Below are 17426 nucleotides of genomic sequence, written 5' to 3'. Positions count from 1 at the left end.
CGTTTCCTCTTTGGTAACCATAAGTTTGTTTTCCATGTCTGTGGGTCTGTTTCTGTTTCGTATATAAGTTCATTTATATCACCTTTTTAGATTCCATATGTAAGGGATATCATATGACATTTGTCTTCCTCTGTCTGACTTTAAGCAGAAGAATCATGAAAGACTTAAGCCGAATGCACACGTGCCATAGTGCTGGTTGAAACATCTCTAGTTTGCAAAATTTCTTATCAATGAAGAGACTTTGGGGAATGCAGTAAACAATTCTAAGTCTTCACTAATGCAGAGTTCTCTTTTCTCTATTTCATTCCTTCTCTCTTTCATTATTAATTTATTGATTCAATACACATTCTGTGTCTCCTGTGCTGAGTGGTCCCTTTGCCAGGTACAATCGACCTAAAAGTGAATAGCATTGAATGTACATGACATGCAGTGGCTCACAGTCTCACGATGACAACACTGTACTCAGGAAACACAGTGCTTTATGTAGGTATCACTGCAATAATTGTCACGTCTATTTCTGAGAGATGTTCTTAAGAAGGTTACACTCTAGCTTGAGTGGTTCACAAATCTCAGTGGGAGACAGTAGGGGGGACAGCTTCCTGAAGACAAATGGAGCAAAGGAGGTTTACAAGAGGATGTGGTTCAGCTAAAAAGCAATCCCAAGGAGTGAATTCTGAATAGCAGGTGTAGCACCCTCAGTGATTTAAAAATGGGAACGTTTCTTGTAACACTTCATCATTTTTGGAAGGCAAGAAAATCTACTTCATCTTTGCACAGGCGGGAGAGCTCTTTCACAAAGTTACAGCTCTGAATGCCATTCCTCGGGTAGATTAAGACTTAATTGATTTCACCACATTCGGCATATTTTCTTCTTTTCTAGTTGTAGGGTTCTCTCCAGTTGGTTGGAGGTAATTTTATCTGTCTTTGTCAGAGAAGTTAGCTCTGGAGATGCAGTGACATTTATGAGAAAGCCCCACACGGATAACAAACACTCCACAAGGCTTTATATTTGTGTGGTGGCAGCTGTGATAAAGAATGTAATAAAACTCAACCGAAGATTTCATTCAAATACAGCTTGTTGATTAGCCCACAGTGGTGAGTGAGCAAAGGTCTGATGATGTTATACAATATCTGGGACTGGAGTTTCCATCCAGGATGAAAGGATGATTTGTCTCATTTCACTCAAGCTTTCCATTTCATTGATCCATCTATGTTGAATAATGGTCTGATGATAAAATTTGTAACTTTTCAGGTTTTTTTTTTTTTGAGACAAAATAGTAATTTGTCCTCTAGAACACTCACCACCAAGTAAACAGGCTTGGAGGACTCTGTCTTCCTGTATCCACTGACTCTGGATAACAAGCCATCCACCTATATGGAATTTATTTCAATGTTTTAGTGTCATCATTCTCATTCTGACTGTGAGAGGATGTTCCTGCCATATTTGTTCTCCCCATATGACATCTCCAGACCTCATGTTTTACAAAACTTCTGCATTCTGCACACATGCCAACTTCAACAGTATTCCTCTGGAACATTTTGTAGTTTTTCTTCCCTAATCAACAAAATATCAATGTGTCTGCCTGATGCTCCTTCACTCACACTAGAGAGTAGGGGGGCCTAGAGTCACCCAGGAAATCTTGAATTTATTCTGTTCTCTAAGGCAACTCTTTCATTTAGACTTTCTTCTTTATGCTCTGTCTCTCTGATTACTTACATAGTTTCCAACCCCCTCCCCCATCTATATTCTGCACATCAGCCAGGGTGACATTATTTGACATGAAAATCTGATCACACGTGTCCCCTTCTTGCTTGGAGATTCAGTGGTTTCTCACTGCCTAGAGAATGAATCCCAGATTCTTCATCTGACATACGAACTTCATTGTCTGTGTCTCCTGAATGAAGACACCAGCTACACCAACCACTCCAAACTGCTTCTGACTCTGACACTCTTACACATGGCTTTCCCTTTTGCAAAATGGCACACACACCACTCCCTCCCTCTGTCTCCCCGCTCCTGTCTCCCGAGCTTCTTCCCAGTGACATGTTACCACTTCTTACTGCTTTGAAAGAACGGTCTCCAGAGACTGTCACTCTGGATTCCAATCATGACTCTGCCACTAGCTCTGGACCTTGAAGAAGTTATCCTGCCTCTTGGTGCTTTTGTTTCCTCATCTGTGAATCAGGGTAAAATTAGCGCTCACCTCACTAGGTTGCTGTCAACACTAAATAAACAAATACATATAACGAATTTATCATGTGAGCACACAATAAATTACTATGACTAACTCCATTAACAGTATCACATTTTATGTAATGTTTTTGGTCACCTTGAGGATAATAAGAAAGCAAACCTATTGGGACCCAAGATCATAAATAGAGGAAAACATTCCAAAGCCAAATATAAATGATTTGGGGATTAACAATTAATTAGGATCAGTCATTTGCTGTTCTCTTTTGTTGGTTAGCATAGTTAATACATAGTTTTTGAAACTGAAGATTAGAATAAAATGGATTTAAATGAATGAATACCTATATTGGAAAGATGGGATAGAATGTAAAATAGATATCACATAATTACTCAATTGCTTTTCCAATCTCAGTTGAATATTTTATTGGGGCAACAACATTTTCAAATTTTAGGATGTTTATTCTACTCTATATTAGGAGACTAGGAGAATGGGGATTTGCCATGGTACAAACTTCAATGATTCATAGAATTATCATACCATTTAGCCTAGGTATGCTAAAGATTTTGCTGTCTCTAGGACCAATTGTCTTGGTCTGAAGTTTGAAGGGGTACATAGCATCTGATCCTAAGCCAGGTTTACAATCTCAGGGGACCCTGATGAACAGGAGAAAGTAGGTGCTTTCAGCTGATTTTTGGAAAACTATTTGAATCTCTAGCTGGCTTAGGGACAGATCATGTTTCTATTTAAGGTAATGGTCTCAGGAAGCTGGGATCCCTGATGTTATGACACTCCAAGAATTTCATAGTTGGGACAGAGTTTGATGGTTGGAATTTAACGAAGCTCTAGCTTTAAATAAAAGCAGGCTCCTTTCTTGAAAGTCAGCTAGAACAGAGGGAAAGTGAGATTTGACCTCCTTGGCCTCCCCAGCAGCCTCTGGTGATGTCCTCCTAGGGCCAAGAGTGTATCGCTAAGACCCCCGGAATCGCCCTGGAGCATCAGGGGCGGATCACTGATCCGATGATTTATTGATCAAATCAGGACCAGGTTGAGAGTAAAAGGGAGCCAATTATTTCCACAGCCCGGATTTGCCCAGGATAGTTGTAGAAACTGGGGATGCTCCAGTAAAATCAGGTATTATGGTTACTCTAATGTTGGAGTGAGGAGAGACGGTTAAAAAATAAAGGGGGTAAGCAGATTTATTATAAATGATTGTTTTCTCCTTGTCTGTGTCCCTCATTCTGTCTCATTTGCTTGCATATCTATGACTTTTCTTCTGTCTGAATAGGTTTAAGTGTATGTATAGTGCTCAGAAGACCCATGCAATAATAAAAATTCCTATATAAACAAAAGAACCTCCCTCTGTTAAAGTGTCGCTGTGTCGTAAACTGCATGATGATAGTGTCATCTGGTAAGATTACAATGTTTATGAAGTCCTGGTGTTTTGAGATTCTTAATGCTTACAATAATGCACAATGTTTTACATTTCACTTAAGCGTTCACTACAGATGCATCTGCATTGCAGGTCTAAGCGTGATTTGTCTCTTTTGCTTTGGAGCTTTTCGATTTGAGAGCTATTGTGACAGTGGCAACATAAATTTAACTTTGTTTCCTCTCTCTGATAACTACCAGTGTGTTTTAACAATTCATTCATTCAATAAACATTAATAACTGTCTATGCTGTGTGCCAAACACTGTTAGAGTTTATGTGGGACACAGAGATAAATAAGATGTGGTCTTAGGCTCCAAGGATTCACCATCTGCTAAAATTTTTTTCTATGTTAAGAATATCTTCCTTTGTTTTTAATAACAATCAAATCTTAATGTTTACATTGGTAGAATATGATCAGCAATAATATACTTACATCATCATTTAACTGTCAACTTAAATGAAATTTAAACATTTATCTCTCCTTACTTCTATCCCTGTTCACTTCCTGGGCGTCTTTTCTGTGAAGTTGAGTCATCCAATGATGGCTATTCCGGAACACGAAACTCTTGATTCCGAAGAGGTAAATGGAAGATACAATTGAGATCTGGTTATCTGTTTCCATGTGATATTAGGTTATAGAAATAAACCAATCTTATTTTTTAAAAATATTAATAAAATCAGGTTTTTTTTTAAAAAAAAAAGAAAGAATGAACTGGTCTACTCTGATAGTCACATGAGTAAATTCTTGCTGCTTCTCAATGTGGAAGTTGTACTAGAGGTCCCCATGTGTGTAGCACCTTGGTCACAAACTAACTTCTATCCCCTCTGTCTTCGTGATTTTCTCTTTGGATTCATATGTGAAACCACTGTTGTCTTCTTTTTCTAGAGGGTCAATGGATATCCAATAATACTTATATGTGTCTTCTGAGTCAGAGGTCTCAGGACCTCGTGGTAGCTCAGTTTCCCATCCCCCAAGTGAATTTTGCATATGGCGGGTAGCATACAGACCAGCGTGTGCCATCTCAAACATACCTCTGAATTTCATGCAATGTTTAACCACTTTCACATTTTGAGCTAACAGATAAAAATAAATGCAAAAAACCTTTTTATTTTTATAAATGTTATGCCAAAGAGACACAAAAAAGTTTTGTAAAAAAATTTAAATTTTGTGTTAAGAGCAAGAATCACTGAACAATGTTTTCTTTTTCTATATCCCTTCAGACAAAGTGGTAAATATGGAAAAAAAGAATGCTTTTTAAAGGACTTATCTTTAAGATGGTAAAAAGTGAGCTTATTCATTCATTCCAGATACCCTCACAAATGAGGCCTGCTCAGTTTTGTAGCCTCTAAGTATAGAAAAAAATAGTAATAATACAAAAGAGCAATAAGAATAATACAATTCCAAATAAGGTTCTAAATGCAATCTGAATATTTTGCCAAGCATATTTTCCACAATTTAGGGTGTATTTCATAAAGTGACATCCCTATTTCTGTAAATTTTAAAACGTATCATACAGGACCAATGTGTCTCTCTGCTATACTTTAGTCATTAAAATATAAAGGCATGTTATGAATAGGGGTGAATTTGTATCCTTGACCATATCTCTGATTTTTTAAAAAAATCAGGATTATTGGTGTAATGAGTATGGACATATGGGAAACTGTTGATACATGTAGCCAAGTTGCATCGCTGAACAACTGTAGTAATTCACCTTCCCAGAAACTTGTTATAATACCTGTTTCTGTGTACTATATATATGTCAGCATTGAGAATTATTATAATTGCCAATTTATTGAGAGTTTATTATATGTTACCATGCTATGCACTTTAGATGCATTATTTTACTTAATCTTCACAAAACATTGTAAGTTAAGTATTATTGTTCCCATTTTACAGATGAGGAAACTGGGGCCAAGAGAAATCCATTTATTGCCTAATGTCAAATAGCTGACAAGTGTCTGTACAGTCAAGAAGGGGACCCAGATATGACTGCCTGGGGCCTATGCTCTTAAACAATCTACTTTCCTCTATCCAGCTATCTTTATCTAAATCTCTATCTATACTATTTAAATCTTTTTCCCCTTTGAAATCATGCTTTAAAATATTTGCAGTTTAAAAGAGGAAATTATCTTTCATTTTTATTTGCATTTAAAAGTTCTGTCTTTTTCTGTTATTCTTGTCTATTTTGCTTTTGCATCATGTTAAGCATTTATCTACTGGTCTAGTAATATTTTTATTATTGAGTTGTAAACTCCCTTTATATATTAAGGAGATTAACTCTGTCAAATGTGCCAGCTCTTTCACTGTGATGGTGGCAAATTGTGTAATAGTAAAACAATTGGACAAATATGTAGCTCCAAAAAAAGGAGAAAGTTTGAATAAATTTTGTACATTTTCAATGAATGTTAAAAAATAATCAAATGTTCTCTTTCAAACATCATAATTTTGGCTCAAGCTTACAGAGACTACAGATAGAAATAAGAATGTTTCTACACAATAACAGAAAGTCAGTTGGTTGTTTAAATAACAAAAGCATCTGGTTCAGATAACAAATGCTGAATTAAGAGAATCTTATGTAATGTGAAAGACTCCATTGCTGAAAAGAACAGAGTAGATGTAGTATTTACACTTTTGGGGCACCAGTTATCACAATCCTAGAGATAAAACTTAGCATTAAGCTAGTGGATAAGATTGTGAAAAAATGATTTCAACTTTCATGTTTAGAATATATAAAGCAATACCATAAAAACCCCTACAGTTTGAAGTTTAACAGTTGTGAGAGATAGTGAGTTACTCTTAGTATTAAAAGAAATGTACACAAACACACACACACACACACAAAAAAAATCACAAAATGGAATATTACTCAGCCATAAGAAAGAACAAAATAATGCCATTTGCAGCAACATGGATGGACCTAGAGATTGTCATACTGAGTGAAGTAAGTCATACAGAGAAAGTCAAATATCATATGATATCACTTATATGTGGAATCTAAAATTTGACACAAATGAACTTATTTGCAAAACAGAGATAGACTCATAGGTATAGGAAACCAGCAAGGTTACCAAAGGGGAAAGAGGGGGGATAAATTGGGAGTTTGGGATTAACAGATATACACTACTATGTGTAAAATAGATAAACAACAAGGTCCTACTGTATAGCACAGGGAACTATATTCAGTATCTTGTAATAACCTCTAATGGAAAAGAATCTGAAAAAGAATATATATATATATATCTGAATCACTTTGCTATACACCTGAAAATAACACAACATGGTAAATCCTATACTTCAATAAAAATAAATAAATATATAAAACTAAAAATATAAAACTAAACTAAAAAAAATAAAAGAAACATAAATAATTAAACTACCATTTTATCCACCTAGTATGCTGGATTTTACTTCTTAGTTATACTGGCACATTTGGGAGCAATTTAACAACTTTTTACAATTCCTTATGATATGTGATCAGACTGTAATATTTACCCATGTATTTTTCCCAAACCCTCTTTTTGATATGTATTTACCCACAAAATAAGAAAACTACCTGTTTTTATAAAGCACCAAACAAGAAAACTACCTGTTTTTATAAAGCAATTCTCGTCTTACGACCATATGAACTAAGGAGTAAAGCTAGTTACAAATCCAGTGCAAATAAACACTCATGGAAGAACCTTGATCAGATCTGAGAATTTCCCTCTTGGTTTTCTCTCATTTCCTAAAGACAGCAGTCTCCCTTTCTTACTGCCAGACTCCTGTTTCTTGCATTTGATCCTGCTATTTGTAGACACTAGTTTTTCAAATAGATCAGTAATTCATTTAAAAACAGAGACCTCAGATTTATCTGATTTAATATGATCATCATTTTTACAAGTCCTATGATTTATGAAATCCATTTAAAGACAACTAACTCAAAATGACAATTTGACTTCTCATCTAGGTCAGTGGTTCTCAGCTCTGGCTCAACATTAGTATCTCCTGGGACTTTTTAAAAGCCCCAAGAACAGGGTTCCACTCTAGGAAAATGAAATCAAAAAACTTAAAATAGAACTACCATATGACTCAGCAATCCCACTACTGGGCATATACCCATAGAAAACCTTAATTCAAAAAGACACATGCACTCCAATGTTCATTGCAGCACTATTTACAATAGCCAGGACATGGAAGCAACCTAAATGTCCATCAACAGAGGAATGGATAAAGAAGATGTGGCACATATATACAATGGAATACTACTCAGCCATAAAAAGGAACAAAATTGGATCATTTGTAGAGATATGGATAGACCTAGAGACTGTCATACAGAGTGAAGTAAGTCAGAAAGAAAAACAAATATCATATATTAATGCATATATGTGGAATCTGAAAAAATTAGTATAGACAATCTTATTTACAAAGCAGAAATAGAGACACAGACATAGAGAACAAATGTATAGATATCAAGGGGAAGGGGGTGCTGGAATGAACTGGGAGATTGGGATTGACGTACATACACTATTAATACTATGTATAAAATAGATACCTAATGAGAACCTACTGTATAGCTCAGGGAACTCTACTCAGTGCTCTGTGGTGACCTAAGTGAGAAGGAAATCCAAAAAAGAGGGGATATATGTATACGTATAGCTGATTCACTTTGCTGTATGGTATAAACTAACACAATACTGTAAAACAACTGTACTCCAATAAAACAAAAAACTATCAATCCAAAAAAAAAAAATGTCTCCGCTGGTCCCTTGATAAGTTTTAGATTCTCTTTAGAAATCAGAGAAATTGAAATGGAAAAAAAAATCTCATTATTGCTCTGGTGCTCTTAAAATCACGTTTTTTTTTTTTTAAAGCAATGCTTAAAAGTATTTTTTAAAAGTCAAAATCAAAGTAAACTGTTAAACTCAAAAAAAAAGAATCTCTGGGGGTGGGCAAATGCTGGTTTAAAATCTCCACTGGTGATTTACATGTACAACAGGAATTGAGATCCTCAAATTCTAGCTCCTTCATTGGCAGTCTAGAAAAGTCAATCATTTGGAACCTTGGAAACACAAATTTGAAAGTAAAAGCAGGAGGATCATAAGAAATGGTGTTTCAGGGAATGCTTTGAATTAACAAAAATTTGGGTCACAAATTCTTCCTGTCTAATGTCATAAAAGTTTAACCTGTACTTTAATCTATGGTAGGTTACTTCTGAGATATCTGTTCTATGCTGAGATTCACTGTAATTGAGTTAGTAAAACCTAATGCTTTATGCTTCCTTTGACATTCTACACAGGTTTGGAAAATACTTAGGCTGGGGTCAGGCGTAGCATTTGTTGTGAGTTGAGTCTGAGGGCTAGTACTTCCAAAGAATGTTTTATTTAGCATTTTATTTGGCACTTTAAAAAATACTTGGCCACTGATTAATCCTCATAGAAGAGAGACCCCTAAACAATGGACTTAACCATTGTGATCAGCTGGTTGATCAATTTTCAAAGGAAGATCATTTTCATATATTTTTCTTTTGAGTGTGCTTGCATTTATTTTTTAAATTTTATTGAAGTATAGTTTATTTAAAATGTGTTAATTTCTGCTTCACAGCAAAGTGATTCAGCTATACATATATATACTCTTTTTCATATTCTTTTCCATTATGGTTTATCACAGGATATTGAATATAGTTCCCTGTGCTATACAGTAGAACCTTGTTGTTCATCCATCCTATATATAATAGTTTGCATCTGCTAATCCCAGACTCCCAATCCTTTTTCCCTTCCCCCAACCCCTTGGCAACCACAAGTCTGTTCTCTATGTCTGTGAGTCTGTTTCTGCATCATAGAGATGTTCATTTGTGTTGTATTTTAGATTCCACATATAAGTGATATCATATGGTGTTTGTCTCTTTCTGACTTACTTCGCTTAGTATAATAATCTCTAGTTCTATCCATGTTGCTGTAAATGGCATTATTTCATTCTTTTATATGGCTGACTAGTATTCCATTGTGTGTGTGTGTGTGTATATATATATATATAGATATGTATATATATATATACCACAACTTCTTTATCCATTCCTCTGTTGATGGACATTTAGGTTGTTTCCATGTCTTGGCTATTGTGAATAGTCCTGCTATGAGCATAGGGACACAGGTATCTTTTTGAACTAGTTTTGTCCAGATATATGCCCAGGGATGGGATTTCTGGATTGCATGGTAACTCTATTTTTAGTTTTTTGAGGACCCTCCATACTGTTTGCCATAGTGGCTGCACCAATTTACATTCCCACCAACAACTGTTGACACCAATGCAGTAATCTCCAAGTAGGTGTACATACAACACCATCTAATTTAAAGCAGACTCTCTGCCTGAGATAAATGCTTTTTGATTATAGTTACTTAGAAAAAATTAAATTCCACTAGCAACCATAATTTATGATTGTATTCATCACATCTGGTGAATTCAACAACTTGGATCCACAACACGTCTCTATACCCACTTCTCTCTCTACAGGTTTAAATGTGAAAGTCATACTGGGGATGAGATAAAAACCGACCTGCCACTCTTCACATCACCTGCTACACTCAGTCCTAGGCCTATTTTATTTTTAACTGAGGGTCAATTGATTTTCAAAAACATGATTAAACGCATTTGGTTCTGACCTTTCATATCCACTTGTTATTAACACAACTGGAGAGCTAATCATTCACTACCTGCCCATAGAACACATACTAGGCAAATTCTTCTCCTGTTATCTTATTCCTTCTCTTTGCGGATTTTTAATAAACACTTCAGGGTTCCCAAGATAACAATTCTGCTGGCAAGGTGACCATCTAGGATTGATTTGTTCCTGCAGTGTATATAAACTGCAAAACAAAAACAAAAATATAAGTTTTTGTGTTCATTTTATTTTGAATACCAGAACCTCCATTGATGACTCGAGTTCTAATTTTATGGGACAGGTGTCTCATTCCTTTATCTTTATTCTCCAGATTAGAACACATAAAAGAGAAAAATAAGTTATTTGTCCATGGAAGCAACTCTCATTTTCTGGTTTGATTTAAGGGTAAAAATGAAATTACCAAGAGGAATGGGCCCACTCTATTCTCTTCAGGCAATTTCCCATAAATATTATTTACCAAAATCAAGCTTTGGTAAATCTTGGATTGCAACATTCAAGGTTGTAACCGTAGAGAAGAACTTGGTATCTGGATATTTTTAACTGCTGATGAAAAGAAGATTCATATGCTTTGATCGACAACTTGCTAGAGGGCCAGAGTAAATCTGTCTTATAAAGAAACCTCATATGAATACCTGAATGAGTAGCTACCTTGCCCAGCCATCCAGGTGGGCAAGGACATTCTGACAACCAGATTTAGCAACAGTGGACCCCATCAAGATGACCTTCCTGTGTTGTAAGCCCACAGCCTGTGTTGAGGAAATAAAATTTTAAAATATATATATTTGCCAACCCAGGAGTCCTCTTCACAAAGGTGCTGGAGAAAGAAAACACTTATATTATTGACTAAGCATTCAAACCAGAATGTGATACCTATCACAAACACTAAGAGACTGAAAAGAGAGAAGAAATCTCACGCTTCATATAGCCGAGCAGGTGTAACCCATTATATATATGTTCTCAAGATAAACAATAATTCAATTTATCCTCAAGTAAGAGGGCTTGACAAGTACCATTTATTACACACAGTTCATCCTAAATCACCTGTTAATTGGGGGGACCATCTATGTTAGTTCATTGGCTTTACCCAAAGGAAAAAGAAACTTCTCATATCTTTATGACAGGAGGTAGTTTTATAACTTAGAGCCAGGTGTCAGCTAAAGTTAGGCTCCCACCCTCCCTCAGAAACTAGGAGAAACTCGGAGATAAGGCTGCTATCTCCCTCGGATGTTTACCTTCAAAGGAGATGGTTCTCAAGTCCTTGAGACTTTCCTGAGTCTTAAAGCTGACAAAATGCCCATCTAGTTTTCACAAGGATTTATCACCATTTCAAAGAGAGGAAAATGTACTTATAAAGACAAGTTTTCTAAAATAAATTGCTCTAGGAACAAGGGAGGGAAATCTCTTCACTTATTTTCAACAAGGGGAATTAAGCCTCTTTTCGAACGTTTCTCTTTGTCCTTACACCTGGCTGACATGGGGCAGAACTGAAATCTCAGAGTCTGACCCTGAAATAGCCACTAAAAAGAAAGAAGTCTCACTGATTTTTCTTTTCTAGGGACTCCGTTGATAATACTGTAGGAGAAGTGGGTGTTGACAGTTTGGGGGTTTCTCCTTCAAAGTCTTTTCAAGAGCTCAATGTTGATTTTTATATTGTAGTGAATCACAGTAAAAAGCTGAGCAGAAGTCAGAAAGTAGAAGGACAGACATTCCTGTGTGTGCTAGTTTTTCAAGATAAACAAACAAAATAATAGAATCAGGGTTAATAACTATGTGGAGGTCAGGTAACCCAGATATTAAACGTTTTGACCCCAGATTCAATATTGTCTTTCCTAGAGTTAATTATATCCACATTCTCCACCTACCATCCTACCTTTGCAGGACCTTAGCTAATGAACATCTTATCACTTCTGGCTTACGGATAATAAATTCTGATACTAGATCTTGTATTTTTACACCATAGTTAGTAGTTATGTAAATGTCCAAAATATATTTAAAATCTTTCAGAAAAAAATGAATATGTAGCTGTCAATAAATTATGATATACATTTTCTGGAAATGACAATTTGCTCTGGTTTCATCTTTATAAAAACATATATGTAGATCATTCTGCTTTCATTTGGCAGATAAGAATATTCAGAGTTGGTTATGTATTAAAAGGGAAGGAAAAATCAATTTACACAGCACATTCTTTAAGAACGTTCTTTCTGTAATATTGGATTAAAGTTTCACAGCTACATCATTTATTACCCAAAGTTAACTCTAAGCAAAACAAATTTTGGAATGTGACTCCTTTCAAAATTATGATTTTGTAAATGTCTTAAGGTCTTTCTTATTTATATTTTCTTATCCAAAATAACTCTGTTGTTCAACTGGTGATAGGATATAATACTGAGCCTTCACTGTCAGCGGTCTAGTCTGAAAATAATGATTTATTTATTTTATTAATGATCTCCATCTTTCTTAAATGTAGACATTTGATTTTCCCAGGTTATTCAGCTCTTTACCTATACTCAGATTGGCAAAGGAAAGTAGAAACGCCACAAAAGGCCCAAAATCATGACTCTATCTGTCATAGCATCATGCCATTTCAAACCAGCTGCTGAATCGTGGTGGCAAACATTACTTTGACCTTCCATCGCATTCAGGAAGAGCTGAGAAATAGTGCTCAGTTTGCCAGCCTGGTGCCAGAGGATGAGATACTTATTCTTCTTCAATCTCATTTAATTATTCCTATAATTATAACATCTTACATTTGAAAGATAATTGAGAGGGCATTTAGTCCAATATTTTATTGAATGTTATAATCCCGTATAGCCTTATAAGTCTTCTGTTGAAACTCTTCTGGTGACAGAGAGTTTACCATTTATAAGCCAGACGTGGTATATGTTTTAATATGGATGAAACAAACTAATGACTGCATGAACAACAACAAAAAAAACCCAAGAAACATTGAACAAACGAGGGTTTAGTTTCAAATACTGTGGCCTTGGGCATGATATTTAATCTTTGGAGCCTCAATTTCATTCTCTGTAATATGAGATCAAAGGATTATGGTGAAGATTTGCATTCATGCATGTAAAGTGCTTAGTATTGATATGTAAAATAAATAGCCCTTCATAAAGGTTAGCCAAAGAAGATGATTTCTTTAAATCTTTTGTGAGAGTAACTACCAAATGTTGTTACTCTCAGGAAAATCAAAAACATGCTAATTTTTATTTGTTAGAAAGAAAAGGAGGAATTGAGGCTTTTTCTCCTTTCATTCGAAACCTTCAGAGAATTCCAGATGTTGAAAGCTACAACTCAGTTATTTCATGACTATTGATTTTCTGTGGCTAGAACAAATCAGTGCAGGAGTGAAGCTACTTCTTGTTTTAGCAACTTTTCCTCCACCTACTCCTTCTCATCTAACAAATGCAGCTCCTCTTGCATGATGCAGGACGTGTCCTGTTTCACCATCCTGCTCAGCCACTTGGCTATGCCACCTGCAGTTTTCCTGTCTGCTTTCCTTACGCCTTGCACATACCCCATGTCCACCTTGGAGCCAACTTTGAGCCACAGCTTTCTCAGACGATTGCTTCTTCACCCTGTGATCCAGCCCAGGACAAAACAACGAACCAAACAACCAACAACGAACCAAACAAACAAAAAAACAACTTACTTACAAAACAGAAATAGAGTCTCAGATGTGGAAAACAAACCTATGGTTACCAGGGGGAAATGGGAGGGGGGAGGGATAAATTGGGAGTTGGGGACTGACATATACACACTACTACATATAAAATAGATAATGAATAAGGACCTACTGTATAGCACAGGGAACTGTACCTAACACTCTGTAATGACCTATATGCGAAAAGAATCTAAAAAAGCGTGGATATATGTATAACTGATTCACTTGGCTGTACACCTGAAACCAACACAACACTGTAAATCAACTGTACGCCAATAAAAATTAAAAAAACAAACAAACAGGGCTTCCCTGGTGGCGCAGTGGTTGAGAGTCCGCCTGCCGATGCAGGGGACACGGGTTCGTGCCCCGGTCCGGGAAGATCCCACATGCCGCAGAGCGGCTGGGCCTGTGAGCCATGGCCGCTGAGCCTGTGCGTCCGGAGCCTGTGCTCCGTGACGGGAGAGGCCACAACAGTGAGAGGCCCGTGTACTGCAAAAAAAAAAAAAAAGAAAAAAGAAAGAAAAAAACCAAAAAACAGAGAGAGTTGCCCAAAGAAGAGAAACTGACCTCCCTCAATTTCCAGCAGCCATTTTGGGATGAAATGCTCCTTTGACAGCCATGCATTGGCACCTGGAAATACAAACTTACGGTCATTTCCTTCCACTGACGTCATTTCATCACATTGTTCTATTAGAGTACAGTTTTAGAACTAAATTTCTCTTTTGCCCTCCTATCTGATATTTTCTTTTATACTTCTTTCTCGACTGGTATGATCTGCTAATACCAATCTCCACTCAGTTAAGTTTATCTTGTCCGCTCCAGACAGTGTAACCCTATCAAATAGAGATTGATGGATAAAGAAATCAGTGCAACCACTCCACTCCATACTCCATAGCAAGAGGTTCATTTGCTGTCTCTCACTTTTGTAATGTTCCCTTTTGTGAAAGCTGGGACTTAATCCAATCCCAGTTCACTTTACCTCCTCCGTGTTTTAGAGGTTACATTTTACGGAACGACGCACTCAGTACTAAAGGAAAAGGTAACCAAGCGATTGAAGGGTGAGGAAGTGTGGGTGGGTTATGGCAGGGCTGTTCCTTAAGGTGGCATCAGCCCCTCAAAGCCATGGTCACCCCCCTCAGTAGGCCAGAACTGCTCTGCTGAGCTCTTGAGAGATCAGGGTCTGATCTGAAGATACAGCTGTGTGTCTTTATCCTGCCATTAACTGTATAACAAGAAAACAGCTACTGAGGAAAAAAATAAACAAAAACTTCCTACTCCAAACCATTTTTTATATGAGATGCTACACCTGAATATGAATGGGGCATAGTTTTTAAAATTCTATATCTCCATTAACCTGACTACTATTTTCTCTTATTTTGCAGCAATGAAGATGAAGAAGTGAAAACCCAGACTGGGCTGAAGATTTTTGGAGTGCTGGTGCTAATCACTTGCTAGATTTAACTTTATTACTATTTTTTTCAGTCTTAGTGTTTCCTTTATGAACTGCAGTGGAACTAAAAAAAAGTTTCCTGCAGGCATATAACATGGAAGTACTCACTAATACCTGACATAGGAGATATTTACCTACAGTTTCTCCCACCACTGTTAGAGCCTTGAATGCCTTCTATTAAGCTGACAGCAATATTAACATGCCCCTCTGTTTAGCAGCCAAATCACAGGGAAATAGAAGGATGGGTGTGACGATTTTTCAACACCAGTTTTTTTTGTTGTTGTTGTTTTTGCGGTACGCGGGCCTCTCACTGTTGTGGCCTCTCCCATCGCGGAGCACAGGCTCCGGACGCGCAGGCTCAGCGGCCATGGCTCACGGGCCCAGCCGCTCCGCGGCATGTGGGATCTTCCCGGACTGGGGCACGAACCCGTGTCCCCTGCATCGGCAGGCGGACTCTCAACCACTGCGCCACCAGGGAAGCCCAACACCAGTTTTATTTAATGCACACATTACTCCCTGAATCAAGATTTATTCCCCTTCTGCTTAATTTCTTTTTCATGTAAAAAAAAAAGAACAGCAACTTTTTAAAAAGGAGCCCCTGCCTGCTTTCAGGAGTTCATTGGGGGAGCTCTTGAATGTGAGAAAGTTGGTATTTTCACAAAACGCATGCTATTTTCCTGTTCTGTTTGGGTTCTGTGCTTGATGGGACAGACAGTCATGTTGAGGTGGTGTTGCTGGAATGTTTCTAACATCACTGTCTCTCTGACCATCACCACATGATTCTTGCAAAGGCTACTTCAGTGTTAGTTTGTACCCATAATTTTGGGAGCAGCCAAGACTATAGAGCAAACCACACTGTTGGTGACAATCCCGGAGCCAACCTCCAGCAGGCCCAATGCCCACCATATTGGCAGTGGTCTCTTTTTTTCCAGCTGCCATCCTCAGTATCCTGTGCTCACCTTTTCTAAGTGGTTTCTTTTTTCTAGCCTTCTACTCGGGCAACACACTAAGAGTCCACAATAGTTCTGGACAGTGAGCTCCTGGTAGCAGAGGACTCTCAGTGGAGACTATACCCTCGCACACAACACATGCTCCCCTGGGAGCCAGCTCTGTCTGAGCCATGGCTCCCTCAGACCACTGCTCCATCACCCCCATCATCCTGCCACAGGCCATTTTGGAAGGCTCCATTGCCAGTCATCAGTTGGCACCTGGAAACACAAAGTTCTCATCATCTCCTCCATTAGTGCGTGAGAAGCAGTGGAACTTTAATAAAGCTTTCTGCTCTCTCTCCTCCCCTAAACAAAAATCTCTACCTGCTAAATTGTGTGAGGCATCACTTTAGATTATTGATAACCATCTCTAGTATTCAGTGTGCTCTGATCATGTGTCAGGCACCATGAATTTGATTTAACCTTCACAATGAGCCTGTGAGACAGGTAATAGTATTTTTCAGATTTTATGTTTGTAAGAATAGGCTTCAAAAGGTTAAATCAAGCTAGTAAGTGGTAGAGACAGAATTAACATTCAGATAATCAGATTCTAAGGCCAAGTTATTTATTCAATCATTTATCCATTCATTTTTGACTTTGAGAATGAAAGGTTGAGTTGATCACACTCCCTAGTTCATTGCTGTTATAAGTTTGGGCAAGACCCCCTCTTCTGTGTACTTGTTGATTGGATGACTGATTGATTAACTTTTATAACAATTTCTATCTTCCCTTCTGCTAAAAGCACACATTCTTGTGTTAAATATTCTTTACTGATATATGTTTTGAGGATGTGCATTGTTTTTCTCTGCATATGTATTTAATAAAAGTAAATGACATTATAGTTTATATTTTGTTTCTTTTCTTTTTCCACTTAGCACATGTTTTTTAAGCTCTATCCACATTGTTCTATAAATACCTAGTGGATTGTTTCCTCACAGCTACCTGGGGTACGGTCTTCACATCTCACCTGCCCACCTGCCCCACGGTGAGCTCTCAGGATGCATCCCTCTACCAGGAACAGCTGTGATGTGTATTGT

At 37.2% G+C, this 17426-nt stretch overlaps 1 protein-coding gene across 1 annotated transcript in view; it reads left to right on the top strand.

Annotated features, from left to right (window-relative positions):
- MLIP (muscular LMNA interacting protein) overlaps window positions 1-15405 on the top strand; it is a gene marked incomplete at both ends in the record, with an annotated part of 289309 nt that extends 273904 nt beyond the window's left edge. The window contains 3 exons of the mRNA XM_082847426.1: window positions 4148-4201; window positions 14920-15008; window positions 15333-15405. Coding sequence (XP_082703552.1) covers window positions 4148-4201; window positions 14920-15008; window positions 15333-15405 — 216 coding nt within the window. The remainder of the gene's footprint in view (window positions 1-4147; window positions 4202-14919; window positions 15009-15332) is intronic.
- Window positions 15406-17426: the final 2021 nt, after the last annotated feature.

Source organism: Leucopleurus acutus (assembly GCF_964270905.1).
Source record: "Leucopleurus acutus genome assembly, chromosome: 10".
Classification (NCBI taxonomy): Eukaryota; Metazoa; Chordata; class Mammalia; order Artiodactyla; family Delphinidae; genus Leucopleurus; species Leucopleurus acutus.
Note: the sequence above shows the minus strand (reverse complement) of the source record. Positions and strands in the feature narration are given on the sequence as shown.